This window comes from Pipistrellus hanaki, assembly GCF_964339955.1.
Source record: "Pipistrellus hanaki genome assembly, chromosome: 6".
In the NCBI taxonomy this organism is placed as follows: domain Eukaryota; kingdom Metazoa; phylum Chordata; class Mammalia; order Chiroptera; family Vespertilionidae; genus Pipistrellus; species Pipistrellus hanaki.
The window spans coordinates 74518615-74543738 of NC_140508.1; the positions used below are offsets into that span (position 1 = coordinate 74518615).

The following is a 25124-nucleotide window of genomic DNA, read 5'->3' on the forward strand; positions in this document are numbered from 1 at the left end:
CATTCCCTACTCTTATTCTCCTGTCTTCGTCTTTCTAAAAACTATTTTTATTATTGATTTCAGAGAGGAAGGGAGAGAAGGAAACATCACTGATGAGAATCATTGATCGGCTGCCTCCTGCACAACCCCTACTGGGGAATCAAGCCTGCGACCCCTGGGCATGTGCCTTTCAGTCCCCAGGCGGATGCTCTATTCACTGAGCCAAACCAGCTAGGAACTCTGTGATCACACTGGTTTTACCTGGATAAACCAGGATAATCTCCCCATCACAAGATCTTTAGCTTAATCCCATCTGTAAAATTGTTTTTGTTAAGCAGGTAAACAAATTCACAGTTTCTGGGTTGACGTTGAGGGCGTGCTCAGGGTGCCATTTTTCACTTTAGACCACAGTGTTAGGTGCTAGAAAACACTTAGCACTTCCAGTGACTTTCATAGGTGCTTTCACTGTAAAATTAATGCTTTCCTGGTTGTAATGAATAAGTAGTTCCCTGGAAGATACTTTGAAACTAGGTAAACATACCAGTTTCCTCAAACCTTCATCTATTAATTTTTGATATTATTAATCATCAATCTATTGATGATTCTTGCCTGAATCACTTATTACTAGGATGGTTGCTATATGGTGACTAAAAGTTTTTAACAACTTTCTTGAAGAATAACCGACATATAATAAACTGCCCATATTTAAAGAATACAGTTTAATAGGTTTTGACATGTGGGTACCATCACAATTAAGGTAGCAAACATATCCATCACTCCAAAAGTTTCTTCTTGCCCATTTGAAACCCCTCTTACCTCATCAGCCTCTCTTCCTAGGCAACCAGTGATGTGCTTTCTGTCACTATAGGTTAGCTGCATTTTCTAGAATTTATATAATTGAAGCACAGGAAGCACTTATTTATTTATTTTGGCCTTGCTTCTTTCATTTATCCTAATTATTGTGAGATTTATCCATCTTGTGAGTATTAATAGCTTTTTAATTAGTAAATAATATTCCACTTCATGGGCATATCATAGGTTGTTCATCCATTGACCTGTTAGTGGACATTTTTTGGCTATTGTAAATAAAGGTACTATGAACGTTCATGTACAAGTCTTTGTATAGTGACTTTCTAATTCTGTCTACATAAGTTGGCATTCTACTTAAGGAAGAGCTCCTCCCCTATCCTTACTAGGATTTGTATTTTATTTAATGGATTATAATATGTTACCATCATTTTTTATCTTTTGTAAAATATATATTTTTTGTTGGTTTCAGAGAGGAAGGAAGAGAGAGAAACATTGATTAGTTGACTCCTGCATGCTCCACACTGGGGATGGAGCCCACATTTCAGGCATACTCTGATCCGGGATTGAGCTGTAACCACCTAATTCATAGGTCAATGCTCAACCACTGAGCCAAGCTGGCTGGCTTTCTTTTATATCTTCTAAGTTTGGAGTCATACTTAGAAAAACCTGTTACCTCAATTAAAAACATATATATATATATATATATATATATATATATATATATATATATTCATTCTATATCTCTTACATGTTTGTGAGATCCATGTTTAGACACTTAATTCCTCAGAGACATTTTAGAGTATGATTTTAGAAAGGGTTCGACATTTAGTTTTTGGCAAACTGGAGTGATTGTCATAATAAAATTTATTGAGTAAGCCATCCTTTGATTTTTGGTTTCAAATGTTCCCTTATTATTGTATATATGAAATTTCCATATGTACATAATGCCATTTCTGGAATTTGTTTGTATTTTATTTACTTGATTATCAATTATCAATGTCAGGAATATACTTTACAAAGTTTCAGTTACTTTATACTCTTTTTATATGGTAGTGTAAGTCCTCACTCATTATTTATCTTGTAACATTTTATGGGCTATTTTCATTTATCTACTTTTTTAGGTGGGCTTTAGAATGAACTTAGATAAAAACAATAACCCTTATTTGTTTTGTTTTTTAATATATATATATTATTTATTATTTGATAGTTTTACAGACATCTCCACTCATTCCCGCCCCCCCCCCCCCCGTGACTCCCTTTACCCTCCTCCAGGTTTAAGTGGTTATTGTTGACATACTAGTATAAGAAAGCTATTGCTTTTTAAAAATATTTATTTTAGTTCCTAGATTTGTACTTGATATCCCTGGCTTCCTAAATAGATGTTTACATCATCTAGAAACAATGTCAATTTCTGATATTTTTGCCTCTTAAAGTGATTAAGTGAAAGGTGTTACCCTGGAAGTGCAGGCATTTACAGGGCTTTGCTGTGGAAGCTTTGGTGGTGCCTTGGGTTCTGGTCTTCATGTCCTTGCCAGGAGCCTGCTGAGGGTGGAATCCTTACCAGCTGCAGCTTTGGCGCACATGTCAGAATCAGCTGCTCTGTTCCCACTCGGAGTTGGGTAGGCGCTGGCTGGGTTCCCGGTGTCCCACTGGCACCCTCCTGATCCCGGCACGACTGCTTCAGCTTCAGTCCCTGCTGGTTTGAGCTTGGGATTTCTAGGGCTCTGGAAAGTTTGTGCAATTTTTTCTCCTTTAGTTTGGGAAGCATTTGACCACTTCAAAGCACATGATCTCATTTGATCTTCCCAGTGATCCCTATTTTACAGTCTAGTAAATTAACAATAAGAGAGAGAGAGCTAATAGCTCAAAGTCATAAGGCTTGGGCATGGCAGAACTGGGACTCAAACCCAAGTCTGGGGTTAAAGCCTTCTTGAATTGCAAGGAAATGGACTGACAGAAAGTTAGATGTGGTCCTTGTCCTACAATAAGAGAAGCTGTGCAATTGAATGATTTAAGAATACAGATTTTAGTTTATCTCAGAACACAGATTTTGATCCTCAGTTTCCTGCCCTATAAAACAAAGGTAATAACATAGTCTATTTCAATAGGATTGTTATAAGAATTAAACAAGGACCATGGTTGGTTTCTCACGTAGGGGTGTCGAACTCAATCAGAGAAGGGGCCAAAATCTAAAATCCAGCCTAAATCGCGGGCCGAATGGTTTACTGAACAGTCATAAACTGACAATGTCATAAACTGACAGCGGAGTGCAGTGATGACAGCGTGGTGCGGGCCACATTGCAAGGCCTGGTGGGCTGGATTTGGCCCGCGGGCCTTGTGTTTGACACATGTGGGTTAGAGCATTGGCCAGCACTCCAAGGGTCAAGGGTTTGATTCCTGGTCAAGGGCATATACCTGGGTTACAGGTTTTATTTTTATTTTTTAAATCTTTATTGAGATTATTACAGATATCCCTCATTTTCTCCCCATTGCCTCCCTCCACCTGGTTCCCACCCTGCCCCAGGCCTTCACCGCCCTATTGTCTGTGTCCATAGGTAATACATTATATGCATATAAAATTTTTCTTTAATCTCTTTTCCCTCTACCCCCTTCTTTCTGAGAATCATCAGTCTGTCCCATTTCCATGTTCCTGATTCTATTTTATTCACTAGTTTATTCTGTTCATTAGATTTCTTACTCATTTATTTTGATTTTTAGATTCAATTGTTGATGAGTCTGTACTTATTGCCATTTTGTTGTTCATATTTTTATCTTTTTCTTCTTCCTCTTCTTAAAGATTACCCTTCACCATTTCATATAATACTGGTTTGGTATTGATGAACTCCTTTAGCTTTTTCTTGTATGTGAAGCTCTTTATCTGACCTTCAATTCTAAATGATAGCTTTGCTGGGTAGAGTAATCTTGATTGTAGTCCTTGCTGTTCATCACTTTGAATATTTCCTGCCACTGCCTTCTGACCTGCATAGTTTCTGTTGAGAAATCAGCTCACAGTCATGTGGGCATTCCCTTGTAGGTAACTAACTGCTTTTCTCTTGCTGCTTTTAAGATTCTCTCTTTGTCTTTAGCCTTGGCATTTTAATTATGATGTGTATTGGTATGGCCCACTTTGGACTCCTCTTGTTTGGGACTCTGTGCTTCCTGGACTTGCAAGCCTATTTTTCTCACCAGGTAGGGGAAATTTTCTGTCATTATTTCTTTAAATAGGTTTTCTTTTCTTTTTGGGGGGATATTCCAATTTGTTTATTTTTAAACAAAATCTCCAAAGTAACAAATGTTGTCAATTGCTTTTTTTCCAGTGAAGGACAAAACAAATTTATTGTTGATATGCAACACTTCTGGGAGAAGTGCATCTAGCTGCTGCTCAGTATATCCCTCTTCCCCCCCTTTTTTCAGCATTTAAAATCTCTTTTTTCCCCCTTTCTTTATTGATTAATGTATTACATATGTGTTCTTATTCCCCCATTCCCCCTTTCCTGGTGCCTGTGTCCATTGGTTAGGCTTGTATGCATGTATACAAGTCCTTTGGTTGATCTCCAAATAGGTATTCAATATCTTGCTCTCTTCTTCTGGCACCCCTAAAATGGGAATGTGCATTCTTTTTTCTTTTTGCTCTTCTAGTTGAGTGTTTTTTTTTTTTGTTTTTTTTTTGCTTCCTCATATTTCAAATTGTTTATTTGATTCTTAGAATCCTCTACTATTGAATCTATTTGGTTTTATGTCTTTGGGTGAAAGAGGTAGGGAAGTAAATTAGAAAGAAAGATTAGGGGTAAGAGCATAGTGAGATAAGTGAAGTCCTTAGTCATTGTCCCAAGTCTATTGTTGCCATACAGCAGGGGTCCTCAAACTTTTTAAAGTGGGGGCCAGATCACGGACCCTCAGAGAGCTGGAGGGCCGGACTATATGAACTACTAATTCCTACTGTAACACCTCGGCTGCGCTCACTGCCCAAAAAACCTGGCGGGCCGGATCAGACTCCTCTGCGGGCCGCATGTGGCCCGCGGGCTGTAGTTTGAAGACCCCTGCCATACAGTATTGAATAAATAACAGATTGGGATAGTATTGCTGGTTGAGGTTTAAGCTCTTTCTTTGTGGGTGGAGGCAGTGATAAGGAGAACTTCTCTTCCCAGAGTCTTATTTTCTTCAGCTGTAAAGCCTGGAAATCATTCATGTCTGACTGTGTTTTTGGAACATGCTGTGGTCCTTTAATGCAACATGTGACACATTTACGCATCATATGCCCAAGGGTCAAACAAATGCAGCCTATGTATGCAATGCAAAATCAGCAGCCTCCTCTCCACGCTTAGGGCTCCGTGCTTCCAAAAGGCATCAATGCCACTTTGCGTTTTTTAATTCAGAATTGGGGGCTTTAAAATGAAAAGCAAACCATGGAGTCTTCTCTGGCCTCTTCTCCCTTTGCCCTTTCCAACAGTCATTCTCTCTCGGCTCCCTTCTGCTGTGTTCTGTGGTTGCCTGAGAATGTACCCTGCTTTCTTCTTGTAGCCAGCTCCTCCTCTGGGCGGGAACCCTGATTGCTCTTCTGTCTTTTGTAATTTCTGTGGCAGCATTTCTCAAATGGTATTACAGTCACTTGGGGGTGGACTGTAAAAAAAAAAAAAATCGTTATTTCCCCTCCCCTAGGACTGGGGTGGGACCTAGAGGGTCTGCATGCTTACCAAGCTGATTCTAGTCTTTGGAACCCACACCTGGAGCAATTGTGTGTAACAGACATAGTGATGGCATGGCCCTGAGAGGTAGCACAGAACCAGATGTGGGATGCTCTGAGGCAGCACTTGCAGTTCTGATGGAGGCTTTGGAGGGTGCGGGTGCTCTTTGCTTCCTCTTTGCTTCTGCACCTTCTGCCTGGAGGCCATGTGCAAAAGGAGCCTGGAAACAAGTTTTCAGAGGCCTCTGCAGCGGGGTGCTCAGGGATTAAGGCTAGGCATGAGGGGTTTTCAGGTGATTTGACAGCCTGAGTGAAACCAGCCTTGAGCATTAGAGCTGGCGGGCAGCCCCCTTAGACTTCCTCCCTTTCTGAACCCACACCCCTACCTGCTTTGGATTGCTCACTGGTCTGCTCATGATAAGTTTGTTTTTATTATTCTTGGGCTCATACATCTGCTGGATGTGGTACCGATGTGCTCACTGCTGGATCTGCTGAATTTTTTGTTTAAACCCTAAGTGGCTTTGTGATTAAAGTATAAATCCCTTGATTAAACTTGAGCATTATTAAACTTTACGTTCTGGGTCTTAGGAGGTTTTCTGGGTGCTTGGATCTGCTCATCCTTTCTTGTTCATCTCCTGCCTCACCCAGGACTCCAAGACTAGGTCCATTTCCAAGGCTGGGCCTCTCCATCCTATCAGCTTTTTTTTTCCCTTTTAATTTTTTGAGGTTTAATTTATATAAGATGAAACACACAGATCAATGAGTTTTAAAAACTGCATATACCTGTCCAATCCACACCTCTATAGGAAGATCTTGATAGGAATGTGGGTCACATGCATGTATCCATTTCCAATGCCAGGAATTTCCCAAATGGCCCTTCCCAGTCCACCCTTCCTGACTCAGCCAATCAGTGTTCTTATGTGTTTTTCCATAGAAATAAATCCTACAACTGCTTGCCTGTCCTACAATTTCATATAAATGGGGTCATACCATAAACACCTTTTGCATTTAGTATCTTTCACTAGGATAATGTTTTTTGCAGTTCATTTGTGTTATTATCCGTCAGTAGTTCTTTCCTTTTTATTGCAGAGTAGTATTCCATTGTATAAATAAACCACAAATTGTTTATCATTCAAAAATTGTTAGGGATTTGGGTTGTTTCCAGTTTGGGGCTATTGTGAATAAAACTCCTCAGAACATTCTTGTGAAAGACTTTTTTGTGGACGTATGTTTTCATTTCAATGGGTAAATGCTTATTGTTGGGTCCGCGCTGAAAGAAAACAGGCCAAGAGACGTTGTGAGAGCTGAAGAAATCTTATTACCTTATGTCACCCTGGGCTGAGACCAGTGTATGGGTGTCAGCCCAAGGGGATGGGTAGGTTCTCTTATATAGGGTCAGGACGTGGGTGCAGAGTTGGTCAAGGAGAGGGGAGGGCATGAGTCACTCAAGCGAGTCAAGGGAGGAGAGTGCACAGGTCAGGCAGGCGAAGAGAAGTTCATCTTATCTCGCTTCCGCGGGGGCCGCCATCAGGCACTGCCATCTGCCCCGAGCTATGGGGAAAAGGTTATAACAACATATATTACATGCCCAAGCAGGAGAGATTAGGGGTAGTTCATCCTAATACTTATAAGTAGAATTTTGGGTATGTGTACGTTCAGCTTTTGAGAAATCACCATCTTCCAATATGATCATACCCTTTTTACACTTCCATCAGCAACGCATGAGAGTTATGATAATTCAATCTCCTTGCCTACGTTCAGTACGGACCTTAATTTTAGCTGTTCTAGTAGGCATGAAGTAGATATCATTGTGATTTTACTTGAATTTCCCTGTGATATTGAACAACTTTTCATGAACTTTTTGGCCAGAAGAATATCTTATAGGAAGTGTCTTTTTATGAAATGTTTGTGAAGTTCAAGTATTATGCCCAGTTTTTATTGGGCTGCTTATATTTTGATTATTATTTTGTTGGATTGTTTAAATATTTTGGATACAAGTCTTTTGACCGATATATGTATTGGGAATATTTTCTCCCACTTGGTGGCTTGCCATTTAATTTTCTTAACAATTTCTCTGATGAGCAGAGGTTTTTAATTTTGATGAAGTCCAATTTTTCAGTCTTTTCTGTTGGAGTTCATAATTTTTGTGTCCTCTTTAAGAAATATTTCCAATTCTCAAAGGTATTTTCCCATTGGTTCTTCGGAAAACTTTATAATTTAGTTTTACATATATTTTATAGTTGAATCTATGATCCATCTCAAGTTAATTTTAGGTCAAGTTTGAGGAATGAGTAGAGGCTTTCTGCTCCCAGAGGTTTACACAGTTGTCCCAGGGACATTTGCTGAAAAGACTGTCATTTCCTCACTGAATAGCTTTGGCACCTTTGTTGAAATTCAACTGATAAGTGGGTTTCTTGATTCCATTCCATTCCATTGATCTATTGGTCTATTCTCAGGTCACTACTAGGCTGTTTTGATTACTGTAACTTCATAGAACATTTTGAAGTCAGATGGTATGAATTAGAGCCAAATGAGATGTAACAAACACTCGAGGCATTCAGAAGGAGAGGAGACCATAGGGCAAATTAGTTGAGGATGACTTCAGAGAGGAAATGGGATTTGAACTGGCTCTGAAGTAGAGGTTGGGTTTAAGTGAAGAGGAGGAGACGCCATTGCCACTGAGGGAAAAGCATGTGCAAAATTGCTGGGGTGGAAATGGACACTGCCCGTTTGGAAGACAGGGAAGAGCCAGTGTGGGGAAGGCTGGGGAAGAGAAGTAAGATGTAATGCGAAGAGGGCTCTGATTACCAAGCTGAGGATACTGGGGTTATGGGTTTGGCACACCCACCTCTGATGGCAGATCTGTGATGCTATCTTGGTGCTCATGAAGACTTTTTCTACTTCGCCCATGCTCTCTGAGTAACATAGGAAGGAGTTTCCAGGCCATATCGTGCACATCTTTGAAATTGGTCTTGGGCACTCTTTGTTTTCTCTTGGGGATTTCCTTTCTTGATTGCCTCTGTAATCCAGTCAGTCCTCCAAAGCAGCAGTTCTGTTTTTTTCAGACTGGTGGCCAGAGGTGTGGTAATTTGGTTTCTTTGTAGGAAACCCTGGCCTAGCTCCATCTTCCCTGTCCAGATCAAAGAGTCTACACACCCTTAATTTAAAACAAGGAAACCACCTTTTCCAAATGAGTAGCATGGAACAGAGAACCCTCTGTCTACAAATCAACATTGATATTGAGTATTTGAACCTATTCATTCACTCAGGAATCTTGGTTTTCGTTGTTCTTGTTTCATGCATCTGGCTGGGAACACAATAGGTGGCTTCATCCTACAGAATTTTACTGTATTTAAGCTGGATGTGTTTGTGTGTGTGTGTGTGTGTGTGTATGGTCCAAGATGTGGAAGAAGCCACAGGCACTTGTAGTGGAGCTGGGACAGCAAAGCTACTCACCAAACAGCGAACTCAGAAGCTGGGAGCTCTGGTTACTCAGAAGGCTTCCAGAAAACTTGGAAGTGGAGAGGCTGGATTGGATTCAGGAGAGGATAATGTAAGCATCATCTTAGAGTTGCCACTGAGCTCTGCTTTTCACGGGGCTGTAAGAGACCTACCTGGCTGAGACAGAAGAGTTGGTGTATGGAGGAGGTGGGTGGAGAAATGAAGCTTTAGTGGAGGCCATTTTTAAGGCTTCCCAAGGCCTAAATCTGTGCTCAAACAGCAGCTAGCAATGGAATTAAGTGTATTTCTAACTTAGATTTATCTACATGTCTCTATATAAAATTTGTTATATGTATAATAATGCCTGTGTTAATGCAGTGGGATTTATGGCCAGTTTAGTTTCTGAAAGCCACGTTGACATCAGCCTCAGATGCTGGCCCTGCTGGACCTCTTTGGGACCCACCAATCTGCTCAGCCAGGCAATGACAAATGGCAGCAAATGGAAGAGAGGACTTCTGCTTCTCCATGTCCTAGGCTAGGTAGAAAGGTGTTTTCAGGTGTTCCCATACACTCCAGGGCAGAGTTGCACTTCTCTCAGCTGACTGGGATGTGGGGAATGATCTGGTTGAGCTGGGCTGGAGTGAAGGAGCTCAAAACTCTCAGGACCACCCTCCCTGAGGACTAAAGCCAGAGTCACCATTTGGGGATAGAAACCAGGGAGCCAGCCTTACTTTACAGGGACCACTTTAGTGGCTGTTCCTTGGAGTCCCTGATTGGTTGGTTTGGGGAGTTGAGGGAACTTTGAGTTTTATAATGTACCTCATCTAGGGCTAATGCTTTGGAAGGCTTGGGCAGATTCCTCCAACCTTGAAGCACTAATAGAGTAAAATAGGAATAAACTGCTAATTTTAAATTTTAAAAAATTCTCCCCTCTTTCCCCCCAACCAAACTGGGACCATGTGGAGCATGCTGATTGCTGGCTTCCCTCCATGCTTCCCAATGGGAAGCCAGACCTTCAGGGATGCTTGCCCTTTACAGCAATACCCTTGACCCTGGGCTTATTGGTTTTATGAGAAGAGATGTTAGGGTCAGGCTCTCATATTCCCAGTCCTGGCCTGATTTAGGTCAGGCTCCCATGTTCCCAGTCCTGGTAGCAGCCCAGAGCCCTGACAGTTCCCTCATCCATGTGCCTCTCAGTCCTCGGCCACTTCCTTCCTGTATTGTGGCCCCTTCAGTTTCATAATTTTAAAAATTCTTCCACAGCTACATGCATTCTTACTTCTTCTATTTTGGTCTCATATGTCTTGGAGGTAGCGTGTTTCAAGAACTTCCCATTGTGGGCTTCCCCCATATTTTCAGGCCTCGGGGCTTCCATCTGTGCTGTTCCTGGTCTGACAAGGATGGTTTCTTTTTCACCAGAGTCCGGACATCCTCAGCACCATTGGCTACGACAGCATCATCCTTCATCTGAACAATGGCCGCAAGAATTGCAAAGAGTTTGAAGACTTTTTAAAAGAAAGGTATACGCTGTTTCCTCTCTGAAGACAGAGGGAAGACAGGATGCTTCCACACTAACAAGGAACAATTCACTGCTTCATGGAACTTGCTCATCTGGTGTGGGATGCTTATGGGACCTGGGACTCGGTCTGCCGAGTTTGGGCCATAGGCTGATGTTGCTTCATGGTTGTGTTTCATGGTTCACAAGACCCCCTGCACTAGGTTATGGGATGCTTCCCAAGACATAAATGATATTTTTGTCCTAAAGTTCTTAAAAAACCAGTTGGAGAGATAAGACTTATGAGTGAAGCACCAAACAAAATGTAATAAAGCATTAAGTTGTGTGATACCCATGACATTGAGGGACCTCACGGGAGAGGGATATTGTGGAGGACTGGCCAAAAGAGGGGGGCGTGGGAGCTTCGTGGAGGAGGAGATCCTTGAGGTGGCCCTCTGAGGGTTTGGTGGATTTGATAGGTGGAGGGATATCCAGATATATGTGGGGGAACAGTACACTTGAAAATGAGAATGAGCATGACCCATGTGGTGGGTGGGGGCAGGGAGCAGAAGAGGGGCAGAGCCTGATTCAGAGACCACTGGGGATCAGGGAGCAGTGACAAAGATGTGGGACAGGTCATGGCACTCCACATGGCAGTATGGCTTGGTGGCAATGGGGATACTAGTTTGCCTTATAGGATTCTCTTTCCTTTTTTACTTTCTTTAAAAATTTAGTTATTTATTTATTGGTTTGAGAGTGACAGCAAAATGAGAGAAGAAATATTTCAGTTCATTGTTCCACTGATTTATGCATTCATTGGTTGCTTCTTATATGTTCGTTGACTAGGGTCGAACCTGCAACCTTGGTGTATTGGGACGATGCTCTAACCAACTGAGTTACCTGCCAGGGCTTGTTTTCTTTTTCTTAATGTGTATGATTTTATTTTATTTTTTAATTCTATACTTAATGAAGTGAGTTAGTGTATGGAACTTTCTCATCTGGAATACTCCATTGTGATTCTGAATGGAGTGCTTTGTAGGGGTGGTGGCCAGGTTAGGGCTCTTAATTGTGTATTGCAACACAATACTGAGTAAGGAGGAGGGAAGCATGCTTGTGGAACACCTTTAAGCATGGAATCCTGCACCACTTGTAGATTAGAGGGAATTTGTATTTTAGAGAGTGGTATTTTATCTGAGCTGCTCTCAAAGGTGCAGTTTTGCCTTCAAGGGGCCTGAGAATCAGCCCTGAGTAGGACTTATAACCCTCTCTTCTGTTCCACTTAGGGCGTCAATTGAAGAGAGATATGGCAAAGATCTGCTCAACCTCTCTAGGAAGAAGCCATGTGGACAGTCTGAGATCAAGTAGGTGCCACACTTCTTTCTGGTTTCCAGGTTGGTTCTACTGCCGAGGCCCATCACTTTAGAGGAAAGAGCTGGCCAGGAGGGCGAAGTGTCTTGGATAATGACAACTTTTAACTTATTTCATTTCAGTTGTGAAAAATTTGGAAAAAATAGGTTAAAGTGAACTATGAAGCTACAACTCATTATTAATATTTTTAAGTTTCCCTTGAAGTCCTTTTCTATGTATACTTTTCATAGGTCGGGTTACATTATATATAACTTTATAGTAGAAATTTAATAGAGAGTCTTACACACACATACACACACACACACACACACACACACACACACACGGATGCACGCATGCCTATATACACATGCATAGTTTGTGATAGCTACAAGAGACTGTTTTTGCACCATTTATAGTTCTTACTACCAATGTGAGATTTCTATACTATAGTTATTTATTCTTCCATCATTCCTGGCTTCATGGGCAGTCAGTCATATAAGAACCAATACTTAGAAAGGCTTCATAATCAGCTTAATGCTCTTTGCTGTCACCTTTGAAATTCTTACTAGTGTATAAACAGGGGATCCCAGATTTTCATTTTGCAGCGGATCTCACACATTTTGTGGCCAGTTCTTTGCATATGGAAATTTCTAGATTGTTTCTCCAAAATAAGAATGTTGTTGGGGGTGTGGGCGGGGCATCGGGAGAACTAGTTCAGACTTTGCAGGCCTCTGCAGACCCAATCACATTACATACTGACCTGCATACTGCTTTGCTGTGCTATTTATAGCTGCAAAGAGGTCTGTGTCCTCTCAGAGGTCTGAATGGGGCAGTCATGATATTGTCATTCCTTTTCTCTTGCTTCTAAAATACATGCATATACACATGCCCACATGCACTCCAAGATTACAAAGTACTAGATCAGTGAAAATGACAAAAATGTTGGGAGATAGGTAAAATATTTATAGTTGTATAAACCTAAAAAATTGTTACCCACAGACATAGGACAATAATACAAAGAAAAAAATTTTAACTTAATGATTATTTTTTATTTTTTATGTTGTAAATGAAAAGTTTAAAAACATACTGAACTCTGACTGGTGTGGCTTAGTTGGTTGAGTGTAGTTCTGTGCACCAAAAGGTCACAAGTTTGATTCCTTGTCAGGGCACATATTCAGGTAACAGGTTTGATCCTGGTTGGGGTGTGTGTGGGAGGCAACTGATGTTTCTCTCTCACATTACTGTTTCTCTCTCTCTCTCTCTCTCTCTCTCTCTCTCTCTCTCTCTCTCTCTCTCTCTCTTCCTTCCTCGATCTCTAAAAAAATAAATTAAAATGTATTAAAATAAAAAATAAAATAAAAACACATTAAAAGGAAAAAGACAAACATAAGAAACCCATCACCTAGATTTCATAATTATCCACATTTGCCATATTTTGTTCATATAACTTTGGGACTTTAATTTAAACCTGGAACAGCTATTTCTCAAAATATACTTAGCTCCTTTTAATGACCAATCAGTCATGTTTAGAGATGAGACTCTTAAGTTCTGGCATTGATCATGTCACAGAGATGTCCCTGCTTCTAGGGGACAGATTTTAATAACATGAGTTCATATTAATATTTCCAATTCCAATTTCACTTTTCAGGGTTTTACTTAGCTTCCTTAATTTTATATTCATTTCCTCTTAAATGGGAAATCTTACTTCCTGACATAATTATTAGCATAATTATTTGCTTTATATGATAATATATATCAAAAATTTTCAAAATAATATCACTATTGTTACTAACAAGAAAACTTGTGAAAAAAGTTCACCCTTTTCTTGCAGTTCCTTTTGATCTCAGGCTATATTTCACTAAGAATCCTGTGTTCTTAGGTCACTTAAAATTTCATTTTCTCTCTGTCATTATGTAACCAATTTTATATTAAGTTCATTTCAGTTTGTTTTAAAATTTAAGGATTCTTTTCTTTTTTTCTGTTTGATTTAGTTTTATTTTTTGAATATGTAAAATATTTACATGTTCACAGGTCAAAACCGGGTAGACTTAGGCAAGCTGCACTGTTATTCCAGCAGGATTTTTAAAAATTAGTGGGTCAGCTGACACCCCTACCTCCCAAAAAACAACCAATAACACTTATTTATAAAATATATAAGGTGTTTGGCAAAATATCCAAAACCTTTTGAGGTGATGTGATGGGTAATAGCCACATTCTCTCACATAGTTCTTGGAAAATATATTTAGTGGAATGAGTCTGATCCAAAATGGTGTCTCTTATATTGTTACACAGTTGACTGGAACCTGAGTAAATTCATAGAGAGACTCTGGCCCCGTTCTCTTCTGTCCCGTGAGAAAAGCCAGTCAGTTCCCTAATTTATGATTACACACCTCAGAGAGGAACACCCAGTAGGAGATGAGAACTGGGGGCCTCGCTGCCAGGTTGAAGTGAAAGGCCATTTAGGTGACTTGTTTTTATCACCTCCAGGATTATCTTTAGAAAGTGCCCTATGAGAGTGAGTGACTTCGCTTCTCTATGGGCTAGGTAGGATTTGTCACCTCCTCGGCTTTACTGAGGGCCTCTGGCCTCTGGCCTCTGATGGGCCTACTTAGGGTTTAAGGCCAAAGTGCTTGTCAAAAGGGTGGTAGAGCCCTGGCCGTTGTGCTCAGTGGTTAGAGCATCTGCGCATACATTGAAGGGTCTTGGGATAGATTCCCGGTCAAAAGCATATACCTGGATTGCAGTTCAATCCCTGGTCCAGGTCTGGGAGGCAGTCAATCAATGTGTCTCTCTCACGTCAATCTTTTTCTTTCTCTCTCTCTCTCCCTCTGTTCTCTCTCCCTCCCTCCCACTCTCTCTAAAAATCAATGGGAAAAAAATATTCTCAGGTGAGGATTAACAAAGAAAAAAAAAGTTGGTAAACTATTTCCTTGTTGCAAAGTAATGAAGAACAGCAGGGAGACGAGGAGATGACCATTGCCAGGCTGCCACCCCCAAAGTTAGATTCCGCCCCTTCTGAAGTCTTGATCTTTTGCTGTCCTTTTAAGCTTGGGGGCTAAGATGAGTCTAGAACTGTGGGCCAAGGGGTATATGCAGTGGCATTAGAAGGAGATTGTACAGCCAATTTCCAGAACTTGACATTATATATGTACTTGTTTTTTAGCACCCTGAAGCGAGCCCTTGAAGTCTTCAAGCAACGTAAGTGATTCTTTAAAAACGTATTTACTGTCCTTGGCAAGCTCTGTCTGTCATCAAAAGGTGGATTTTCATTTGAACAGAAATCTCACATTGGGTGGAAAAAATGAAAGAACTCCTAAGGTGAGAAATAGCTCTGCAGAGTTGACATGAGCTGGAGAACCTTCCACACCTGCATGTCGGGCTGTGCATTTGACTTCCTTACAGAAGTGGTTCTCACACGTGAAGTCCAGGTTGAGGCTCTGGCATTTGGTTGTCAAGGGGTCCTGTCCAGTTCTAATAGTCCCCAGGCCCGTTACTCAGAAGCTCCTTTTGAGGCTTTCTGTTCTTCAGAATACTTGGTGCTTCCACACTGAGGAGTTTAACCCAGGCACGGTATGTACCTGTGCCCAAAGTGTTTCTGTAGCCAGTTGAGTGGTTCTAGAGCTTGGTAAGGTTAACCATATAAATATTCATCTTAACTTTTCCATAGGTGTCCTCTTCCTCCTTTAACTCATCAATGAATGCATTTCTCAAGATGTGGACAGTGTCTTCATGTTTCTTGCATGCCCACAAGGCCAACCATGGTTAGCCCAGGGGAACTTCAGCATAGGCTGGGTCTCCTCAGCATATTTATTTGCTGTTATTGTCCTTGTTTTCTTTTTTCCCAACAAGTAGCTTCATTTTATTATTAAAAATAGATATTTATATTAAAAATTCAAATGAGACAACTAACTGTGAACAAGATAGCGAACACCCAAGTATTCAGTTCTCAGTACTAAGCAGTTACAGGTGAATATGCCTCCAACATTTTTATACCATATACACAGTTATGTTTGTATCTATTCAGATAAATAAATAGGATCACACCATGGCAATGCATCAATATCTATGGGGTGCAGCTGGTTTGGCTTAGTGGATAGAACATCAGCCTGAGGATTGAAGGGTCCCAAGTTCGATTCTGGCCAAGGGCACATCATGCCTGGTTTGCAGGCTCTTTCCCCCCCACCCCCCAAGTAGGGGGCATGCAGGCTGCAGCCAATCAATGATTCTCTCTCATTGATGTTTCTATCTCTCTCTTCCTCTCCCTTCCTCTCTGAAATCAATAAATATATATACATATATTTAAAAAAAAACTTTACCAAAATCTATGGGGTGGCACATATGTTCCTAAATTGCTTTTAAAATGAAAAATATCAATTTTTAATCATGCTAGCAGTTTGCTATATATCTTTCCAGACCTTTATCTATGCATTTACAGCTCTTAGTCTCTCTCTCCTTTCTCTCTAATTGCAGACACACACACACATGTACAGACATACATGAGATTATACTATGCATATTCTCTATAATTTAGTTTTTCAATTGATAGGATAGCATAGACATCTTTCCATTTCAGTTCATGTGGATCTGCCTCATTCTTTTACATTAAATTTTTTTTGATCCTACAAAATGCCAAATTTCTTCCAGAAAGGTTATATTGATTTTTCCCCTTTCAGCAGTACTGTTTTTCCCCATGTTCTCCAATACCACAAATTTTAATACTTAAAAATTTTGTCAAACTGAAAGATAAAAAATTATGTTTCTGTGTTTTATTTAATTTATTATTATTTTTAATCCTTACCTGAGGATATGTTTTTATTGATTTGAGAGAGAGAAAGAGAAGAAGGAGAGAGGGGAGGGAGTGAGGGAGAGTGGGGGGAAGAGAGAGAGAGAGAGAGAGACAGAGAGACAGAGAGACAGAGAGACAGAGAGACATTGATCGACTGCCTCCCACACATGCCCTAACCAGGGATCGAACCTGTGACCCTTCGGTGCACAGGATGACACTCCAACCAACTGAACCACACTGGCCAGGGCTATTTCAATGTTTTAAAATTTTGCATTTTTGTGTTAAGGCTGAATATATTTTCTAATGTTTATAGGCCATTGAGCTGATCTTTTTTTTTTATATTTCAAGTTCTTTAACCAACTTTTTATACTGGGATATATATATATATTTCTTTTGTTTTGTGAATACTTTTAATATAGTTATTTCCTTTTTTGTTATACAAATTGCAAATACCTTTTTTGGGTCATGTATCTTTTAACCTTGTTCAAGTTATCTTGACACAGACAAATTAAAAAATATTTTTAGATCAGATCTCTTAGTCTTTCTAGCTTACGTACTATACTTTAATTTGTTTTCATAGAACAAATTGTAAGTAAGATTAACATTTTAAGTTTTCTACTGTAGAGGTAAGCCATGCTTATTGCAAAGGTTTTACATAAAAACCAACGGGGGGTGGGGGGGAATCAACAATAACCTTTCTCTCCAGAGATAACTTGGTAGCCAAAATTTTGGTGTATGACTTTCTTAAAAATGCTCAGGCACATGAGATGTTAGAGATCCTTAGAGCTCACCTACTGAAAACTAAGGATGGGATTTGAAATTGTAGTGGGTTTAGGAATGTCTCTTAGCACGTAAGCTCCATGAACTTCTCCCTGGCCCTGGACATACAGTAGGTTAGTAACAGCTAGAGGTAGAAGGTTAAGCGAAAGCCCTGCCAGCCTTGATCTTGTTGGTCAGAGCATTGCTGGGCACATGGATAGTCTCAATAAATGTTGGTGACTAAGTGTAGTCAGTTAATTTAGCCACTTGTTTAAAAATTCTGTATATAATTTTAAAATGTGTACAGTTTTGCATATTATATGTCTACCTTGTTTACCATTTTTTGAAATTCTTTTGCAGAAGTAGACAATGTGGCACAATGTCACATTCAGCTCGCACAGACTCTAAGAGAAGAGGCCAGGAAGCTAGAAGAATTCAGGGAAAAGCAAAAGCTACAACGGAAAAAGGTCTGGCTTGCATATGTGTTAAGATATTGCCTTTCTTATGGTAGAATACTCAAGGCTTGCTTGTTCATTCAACTCCTTGGCTCGGTTCCCACGCTCGTGTAAACATGCTCTTGTTTTAACCTATGGGATTATTTATTGGAAAACTATGTGGAGACTCATGGTTCTGTCCCCAGTTACCCCCCCAGGCCACTTCTTTTTACAATTTTTGCTAGATGTAGGGTTCCAGCCTGCTTTCCTCTTCTTCTCATATCTGCTGCCACTATTTAAGTTCTGACTGGAAAGGGGAACCCCCTCTTTCTTCAGTAAAGTCTAGCATAGCCACAATGGAGAGCTTCTAGATCACACTTCTCCTCCTGGACAAGGAAATAAAGGGAGGGTAAGAGGTAGAGGAGACTCACTCCGTGGAGACCAGAATGTAGTCCAAACTCTCTGTTTTACAAGTTGGGTAATCAGTTCTTGTCTTCAGAGCAGATGTACATAAACTCTTTTTCATTGGGATTTACTCTGGCCAACTACATGTAAGGAGATGCGAGTGAGCAAGTTAAGAAAACTGGAAAATATTTGGGGAAGTTATAAAGATCAAGTGTTACTTATACTAGACCAGCCACTATTCTGACTCCTTTCTATTTTTTAAAAAAAAGGTTTTTAAAACTGATTTTTAGAGAGTGAGAAATGGAGAGAGAGAGAGAGAGAGAGAGAGAGAGAGAGAGAGAGAGAGAGAGAGAGAGAGAGAGAGAGAACATCTATGTGAGAATGGAACAGTGATAGGCTGTTTCCTGCACACCCCTCACTGGGATTGAGCCTGACCCTCCCTTATGTTCAATTCCTAAAACATTGCTTTGCCTCTATTGTCATTTTGTGAGAAGCTCTTATAGCTTTGCCTTTTACTAGCCAGGAAGGCTAGAAACTATCATTTAAGGAATACCATATTAAGCACTTCCACACAAATGCAAGCTTCAGGTACCAGGTTTCAGGGGTCTCTCTGGGCCAAAGTATTTTTCAGAGCAGAAATAATATGTATATTATACCCACTATTGGATGGGAAAACTTTTTTGGCTGATATTGCCAGCCCTGCCCACCTCTCTAGAGGAATTGCAAACTTCAAGCAGCAAAATGCCATAGACCAGTGGTCGGCAAACTGTGGCTCACGAGCCACATGCGGCTCTTTGGCAACTTGAGTGTGGCTCTTCCACAAAATACCACTTTCAGGTGTGCATGTACAGTGCGATTGAAACTTCGTGGCCTATGCGCAGAAGTTGGCTTTCGGCTCTCAAAAGAAATTTTAATAGCTGTACTGTTGATATTTGGCTCTGTTGACTAAAGAGTTTGCCGACCACTGCCTTAGACAACCAAGGTCCATGCACACATGATTACCACTAAAAGGAGAGGAGGGTCATTCTTTCCCATCTTTCAAGTGCCCTGGGTAGTCCTAGTCATTTCGGAGAAAATGTTGTTAATTTTGAAAGGCTTTTGAAACTTCCCCTCCTAACAAGTCACTGAGAAAATTCTCAGACCTAGCCACCCACATTCTGAAATCTGTTAGGCAATAGAGCAACTGGCATTCAGCCTACCCTTGTCATCCAAGTTCCCTATACATCCTAGGGTGCTCTCTACAGCAGGACAATGCTCCTTCCCAGCCTTCTGGGAGAAGTCCCAGGTTGATCAATCCATTTGTGTATACTTGCATCACAATGAACTCTGGGATGTACCAACTTCTGTATATAAATACTTAAAAAAATTTTTAAACATTGGGGGAAAATATGCCATTGCTAACTTCTCATTTCCACTGATAAAACCCTGCACACTTTGGTTTTCACTTCCTAGAAATAAAGCCATTTCCACTTATCAAGGTAAGCCATCAATTGGGTTCTGTTGTTAAACTGGGGCAGGGAGGTGCATGTAGAATGGCCAGAAGTCTATGGGGTACTTACTTCTACAACTATTCGAGGGTGGTGAGCAATAAGTGAGGGTCACCGTTCCCTCACTGAGTGGTGAGCATGGCCAGAGAGACCGAGGTAGCATAATCATGGTAAAGTATGATGAACCTTAAATGGTAGGGGAGATCAAGGCCACCTGAAGGTACAGAGTGAACACCTCACCTAATGTATGGGGCTTGGAAGGCCTCCTGATGAAGTGATCTTGAATCTAAAACCAGTAGAGTGAAAGCCAATATAGGTGAGAGTGGTAAGAGATGAGACTCTCACTCCTGGTGGTTGGCAGGTAGGGTGGGGTCTTTGGAACTATTCTCAGGAGTCTGGATGTTTTAGGGTACTGAGGTTCCTTCCCTGGCCCAGAATGTCCTAAGCCTGACAGGCAGCACATGGTCAGCTACTCTCTCCTCTGGTGCCCACATCATTTTACCATAGCAGCTGAGATGGGAATGACCATGGCAGAGTTTTGTCCTGCCTATTTAGAGAGCCATCTCCAAAGCATTACAGAGAGTGATGCTTCCAGTTTCCAGAATATAGTCTGAGTGGGGTAGACAGACAAACAGATCGCTAAGTAGTTATTTCCATAATTAGGACAGGGTCATTTGGGCCATTTATAAATCTCTCTTCCTTTTCCCCTCCCGCTTACTTCTCCCCATCCTGTAACAGGGGTGATTGTGTTTTTGCACTACTTTGTGTTATCAAATTTGGTCTGAGCAGAAAGTCTGAGTCCTCAAAGAAGTGCTTCCCTAAGGAAACCTAAAAGAGAACCCTTGACTTATAGGGGCCACCAAGAGTGGGGTCCCCCTTAAGTGAACCATGGACATGAGGACACTTAAATTAAGGTGGTGCAGCAGGCAGAGCAGGACGTGGTGTCACCAAGTAGCCTTGAGCAAAGGTCACCAATGGTGTGAGGTCTGGGACCCAGGGTTCCACCTGTCAGGTGAAAGAGTAGATTGCTGCTCTCCAGGATCCTACTGATGTACAAATGCCAGGAATCTTTGAAGGCAGAGAGAGGAATGATCTGAAATGAAAAGGTTTGGCTCATATAACTTTGTAGCCACCTGAGAGGTGCTTGAAGCAGGTGTTATGTGCCTGAAGCAGGTGTTATGTAGAACTTTGGCATCAAGGAGGCCTGGCTTGGGCCATAAAGTATAAAACAGTCACAGCTTCCAAACTGGAAGAATGGCAGTGTGTATATTCAGACTTGAAAGGATCATGGAATAGACCAGCATTGCTAATTGATCTGCTCCATGGAGCCAGGGAGAACCAGGAACTGTTATCAAATAAATAAATCCAGCTCCTCCTCTTGACAAACACATATAGGGGCTAATGTGAACCACACAGCTCCATGCCTGCAATGGCAAGGATGTGCCCATGAGTCCTCCATGTGGGGATCATGTTGGAGCCCTATCTGTTCTGTCTATTGTATCTTCACCATTAGAGGTGCATAGCTACTTCTGGTCTTTCCCTTTCAGAGAAGATGATGCCTCAGTTCTCTGAGGGCCTCTTGGGGTCCCCCCAAGAGAAATTCATGTATTCTACAAAGCTCATATATATTTTAAAATATATTTTATTGATTTTTTTACAGAGAGGAAGGGAAAGGGATAAAGAGTTAGAAACATCGATGAGAGAAACATTGACCAGCTGCCTCCTGCACACCCCCTACTGGGACTGTGCCTGCAACCAAGGTACATGCCCTTGACCGGAATCGAACCTGGGACCTTTCAGTCCGCAGGCCGATGCTCCATCCACTGAGCCAAACCAGTTTTGACCAAATCTCATATTTGAAGTGAGATATTCTCTCCAGATATCTTGAAAATCTGTATTTGTGGGTTATGGTAACAGAGAGCAACTTAATATTGCAGGAAAGAAACCACATTCAACTTTAATTTTCAATATTATTTTGCATTACATTATTTCGCACAAGAGCAATGTCATAGCTCATTTTGAATGATTGCATCTCTTGATCTTCTATCTTCCCAATTGCTTTTATAGAGCTACTATAGAGATAATGGTAGTTTATGGTCACGATTAGGAACAAGGGCACAAGAGTCAGGTTTCTGGGCTCAAATCTCAACTCAACTTGCTGAGTGTAATTAACCTCAATTTACTGTCAAGAAAATGGGAGTAAGAGTATTAGGTGTTATGATGCATGAAAACTGCTTATCACACAATGCTTGATACATTGGAGGGACTATTATGTCTGAGGTACATTTTTATTATTAGCTGCATCACTCTGACTAATAAATGTATTAATGTCACAGCCACAATAAAAAAATTGCTCCCAAGTGAACACAACAAAGTAGTTTACCTTACCTGGAACAGCCTGGTTGTTGTGGCTCAGTGGTTGAGCATCGATCTATGAACCAGGAGGCCATGGTTCAATTCCTGATCAGGGCACATGCTCTGGTTGCTGACTCAGTCCCCAGTGGGAGGGGAGGGGGCATGCAAGAGGCAGCTGATCGATGATTCTCTCTTATCAATGTTTCTATCTCCCTCTCTGAAACCAATAAAAATATATGTTTAAAAAAAAGAGTGGGAGAACAGCTTCTTTTCACTGTCCTACAAACATTTCTTCCCTTCATTCTGTCCAGGCTCCTGGCTGGGTAAGGGTGTGTCACTGATGAATGCCACGGAAGTGAATGTTTGTAAGTCTCTAATTTAACTGTGCCCATATAAGCTTACAGAAAAAAGACCCCTTTCAAAATATAAAGGGCACTTTAGCAAAAGTTAAAAAAGTCTTTTTTTGACACCAAAGTTTCTTGATCTCAGAGTTGCTGAAGCGACTGTTCTAAGGTGATGAATGTTTCACAATGGTGGCTGCCCAAGTTCAAAGACGGACCTCCTCCATCAATCAGCCATAGGACCTTGGGCAACTTGTTCAACCTTTTTGCTGCAGTTTCCTCACTTGTGAAATAATAAATAGTACATCTACCTTCTGGGTTGTGTGAGGACTCAGTGAGATAATCCATCTTGAACACAGCCCTCAAGACAAGATGGTATTAACAATATTTTCTGTTTTTATTAATAGTGCTTGTGTTCTCTTCACAGACAGAGCTTATAATGGATGCTATCCACAAACAAAGGAGCGTACAATTCAAGAAAACCATGGATGTGAGTTTCATTTTATTGCCTTTTCCTGAAATCCTGTCCTACTCAATTAACATTTCAATAATGTTATTTGTTAATGCAATGCCTTTTTTAGTGATATCACTTTTCTTCTTTTTAAAGCCTTGAAAAAATTGAGGATGAAACTAGATAGTAGGAACACAATATTATCTTTCTAGTAGCCTGGGAAAGTATAGCAAGCTAATTTAAATATTTTAGGCCAAGACACAAAATTTATATATATATATATATATATATATATATATATATATATATATATATATCTATCTATCTATCTATCTATCTATCTATCTATCTATCTATAATCACTAGTGCCCCAGTGCTTGGATTCGTGCACATTGAAAGGAAATTAATTAAAAGGGGACCAGAGGGGCAGGACTGGATGATACAGGCGGGACATCCCTGGATCCAACCTCCCATGGTCCCTCCCAGGCCAGCAGCACCTGGGGGGCTGGTGCCATGGCTTGAAGGTTGTCTGTTGAGTGAACGGGGGTCCCTCTGGCAAGTGGGTTCCCTTAGCCTGGCCTGCGGGATAGGGCTGAAACTGGCTCTCTGATATCTCCCGAGGGGTCCTGGATTGCGAGAGGGCAGTTTTTGGGTGATGCACTCTGAAATCAGGCTCCCTCCTCTCTGGTTCTGGGTGTGTCACTGAGAACCCCCACTGCCAAGCCATGGCAGAGAGGCAACTCCTGTGTTGAGCATCTGCCCCCAAGTGGTCAGTGCGCATCATATCTATCAGCTGGTTGGACAGTGGGATGGTTGTTTAGCCTTTTATATATATAGATATGATCCCATTTATCTTCCCCCCCCCCATTTATCTTGTTGGATTTGAGCTCCCCCCTGTGACTATTCTGAATCTTGATTTCTTTTTTTCCCCCAAAATCTTTTTTAAAGCCTCACCTGAAGATATGTCTTTATTGATATTTATTTATTTTTTAAAATATATTTTTATTGATTCAGAGAGGAAGGGAGAGGGAGAGAGAGATAGAAACATCAATGATGAAGGAGAATCATTAATTGGCTGCCTCCTGCACGTCACCTACTAAGGATCAAACCCACAACCCAGGCATGTGCTCTGACCAGGAATCGAACTGTGACCTTCTGCTTCATGGGTTGATGCTCAATCACTGAGCCACACTGACCGGGATGGATTCCATATTTTATAGTTACATAGGTCTTTTTATTTTTCCCATATGAAATGCCATCTTTTGTTCTGATCAGTTTTTAACACTCATGCACTTTGTTTGCCAAGTGAGAGTTTTTATTTCCTTGCTCAGGCTGCCACTATGGACATAATTTGGAAAAGGGCTAGAGAGATGTTTCAGCGATAGACAAGAAAGAGCATCTGCCTTCTGAGCAGCCATGTTCTAGTGGTAATCATAGACCTATTCAGGGTACCTTGTATTCGCTGGGCTTGGCAGGCTAGGATGGCTGCTTTTCAGGGTTATGTTCTGCTCACTTATTTTGGTCCTCTTTTGGCTCATAACAACTAAGGCAAAGAAGAACTATGAGCAGAAATGCCGAGACAAAGATGACGCAGAGCAGGCTGTCCACCGAAGTGCCAACCTGGTAAACCCGAAGCAACAAGAAAAGGTACCTGGGAGGGCTGACCACTTGAAAAAGCTGAGATTTATGATCTCAAGCTAAAGCCAATTAATGATCTTAATTAAAAATGGACCTGCTCCCCAAACTTCTGGCAATATCTTCCTTTAGGCTAATTAGGATCCTCTGAGCCAGGAAAGCCCTTCACATGCTTAGGGATGTGGAAGAGCTAGAGAAAGGAGGCCATGGGGGAGAGAATGGTGTGATAAGTGGGGGAAAGAGTTTTGATTTTTTTTTTTTTATCATCTTTCTTTAAAGCTTAACTCATGTATTCTTTGTAGCCAGGCTGCCTCCTGCTTGGGTACATTATAAATTTAATTTTATAAAATCTGGATATGAGATTGGCAGTAACCAGAGGGCAGGAGTATGGCTTTAGGAAGACGTAGGGCAAGATGCTTGATGGATGGATATTTTGCAACTGTGAACCGTTAGAGGGCAAGTTGAATGATTTGCTCATGAGAGAACCCTAGGTAAGGCTTGTACTAGCGCTTGTCTCTGTGCAGCCACTACTTTTAGATCTGTTTTGCCTGCGGAATCCTGGCCCAGCATTCCTGGTCCCTTGATCATTTGTTTTTTGTCCCCACAGCTTTTTGTGAAACTGGCAACCGCGAAGACAGCCGCCGAAGACTCCGGTGAGGGTGGCTCCCGGGATGGGGGAGGATTGTGGTGGGGTTTACCTTATCCTAAACCT

General features: G+C 41.1%; 1 protein-coding gene across 1 annotated transcript in view; it reads left to right on the forward strand.

Moving 5' to 3' along the window:
* Positions 1–25124, forward strand: part of PSTPIP2 (proline-serine-threonine phosphatase interacting protein 2) — a 50053-nt gene that overhangs the window by 17853 nt on the left and 7076 nt on the right. Inside the window, exons 2-8 of the mRNA XM_084888384.1 lie at positions 10334–10434; positions 11693–11770; positions 14923–14957; positions 17665–17771; positions 22754–22816; positions 24326–24424; positions 25020–25065. Of these exons, the coding sequence (XP_084744510.1) occupies positions 10334–10434; positions 11693–11770; positions 14923–14957; positions 17665–17771; positions 22754–22816; positions 24326–24424; positions 25020–25065 (529 nt within the window). The remainder of the gene's footprint in view (positions 1–10333; positions 10435–11692; positions 11771–14922; positions 14958–17664; positions 17772–22753; positions 22817–24325; positions 24425–25019; positions 25066–25124) is intronic.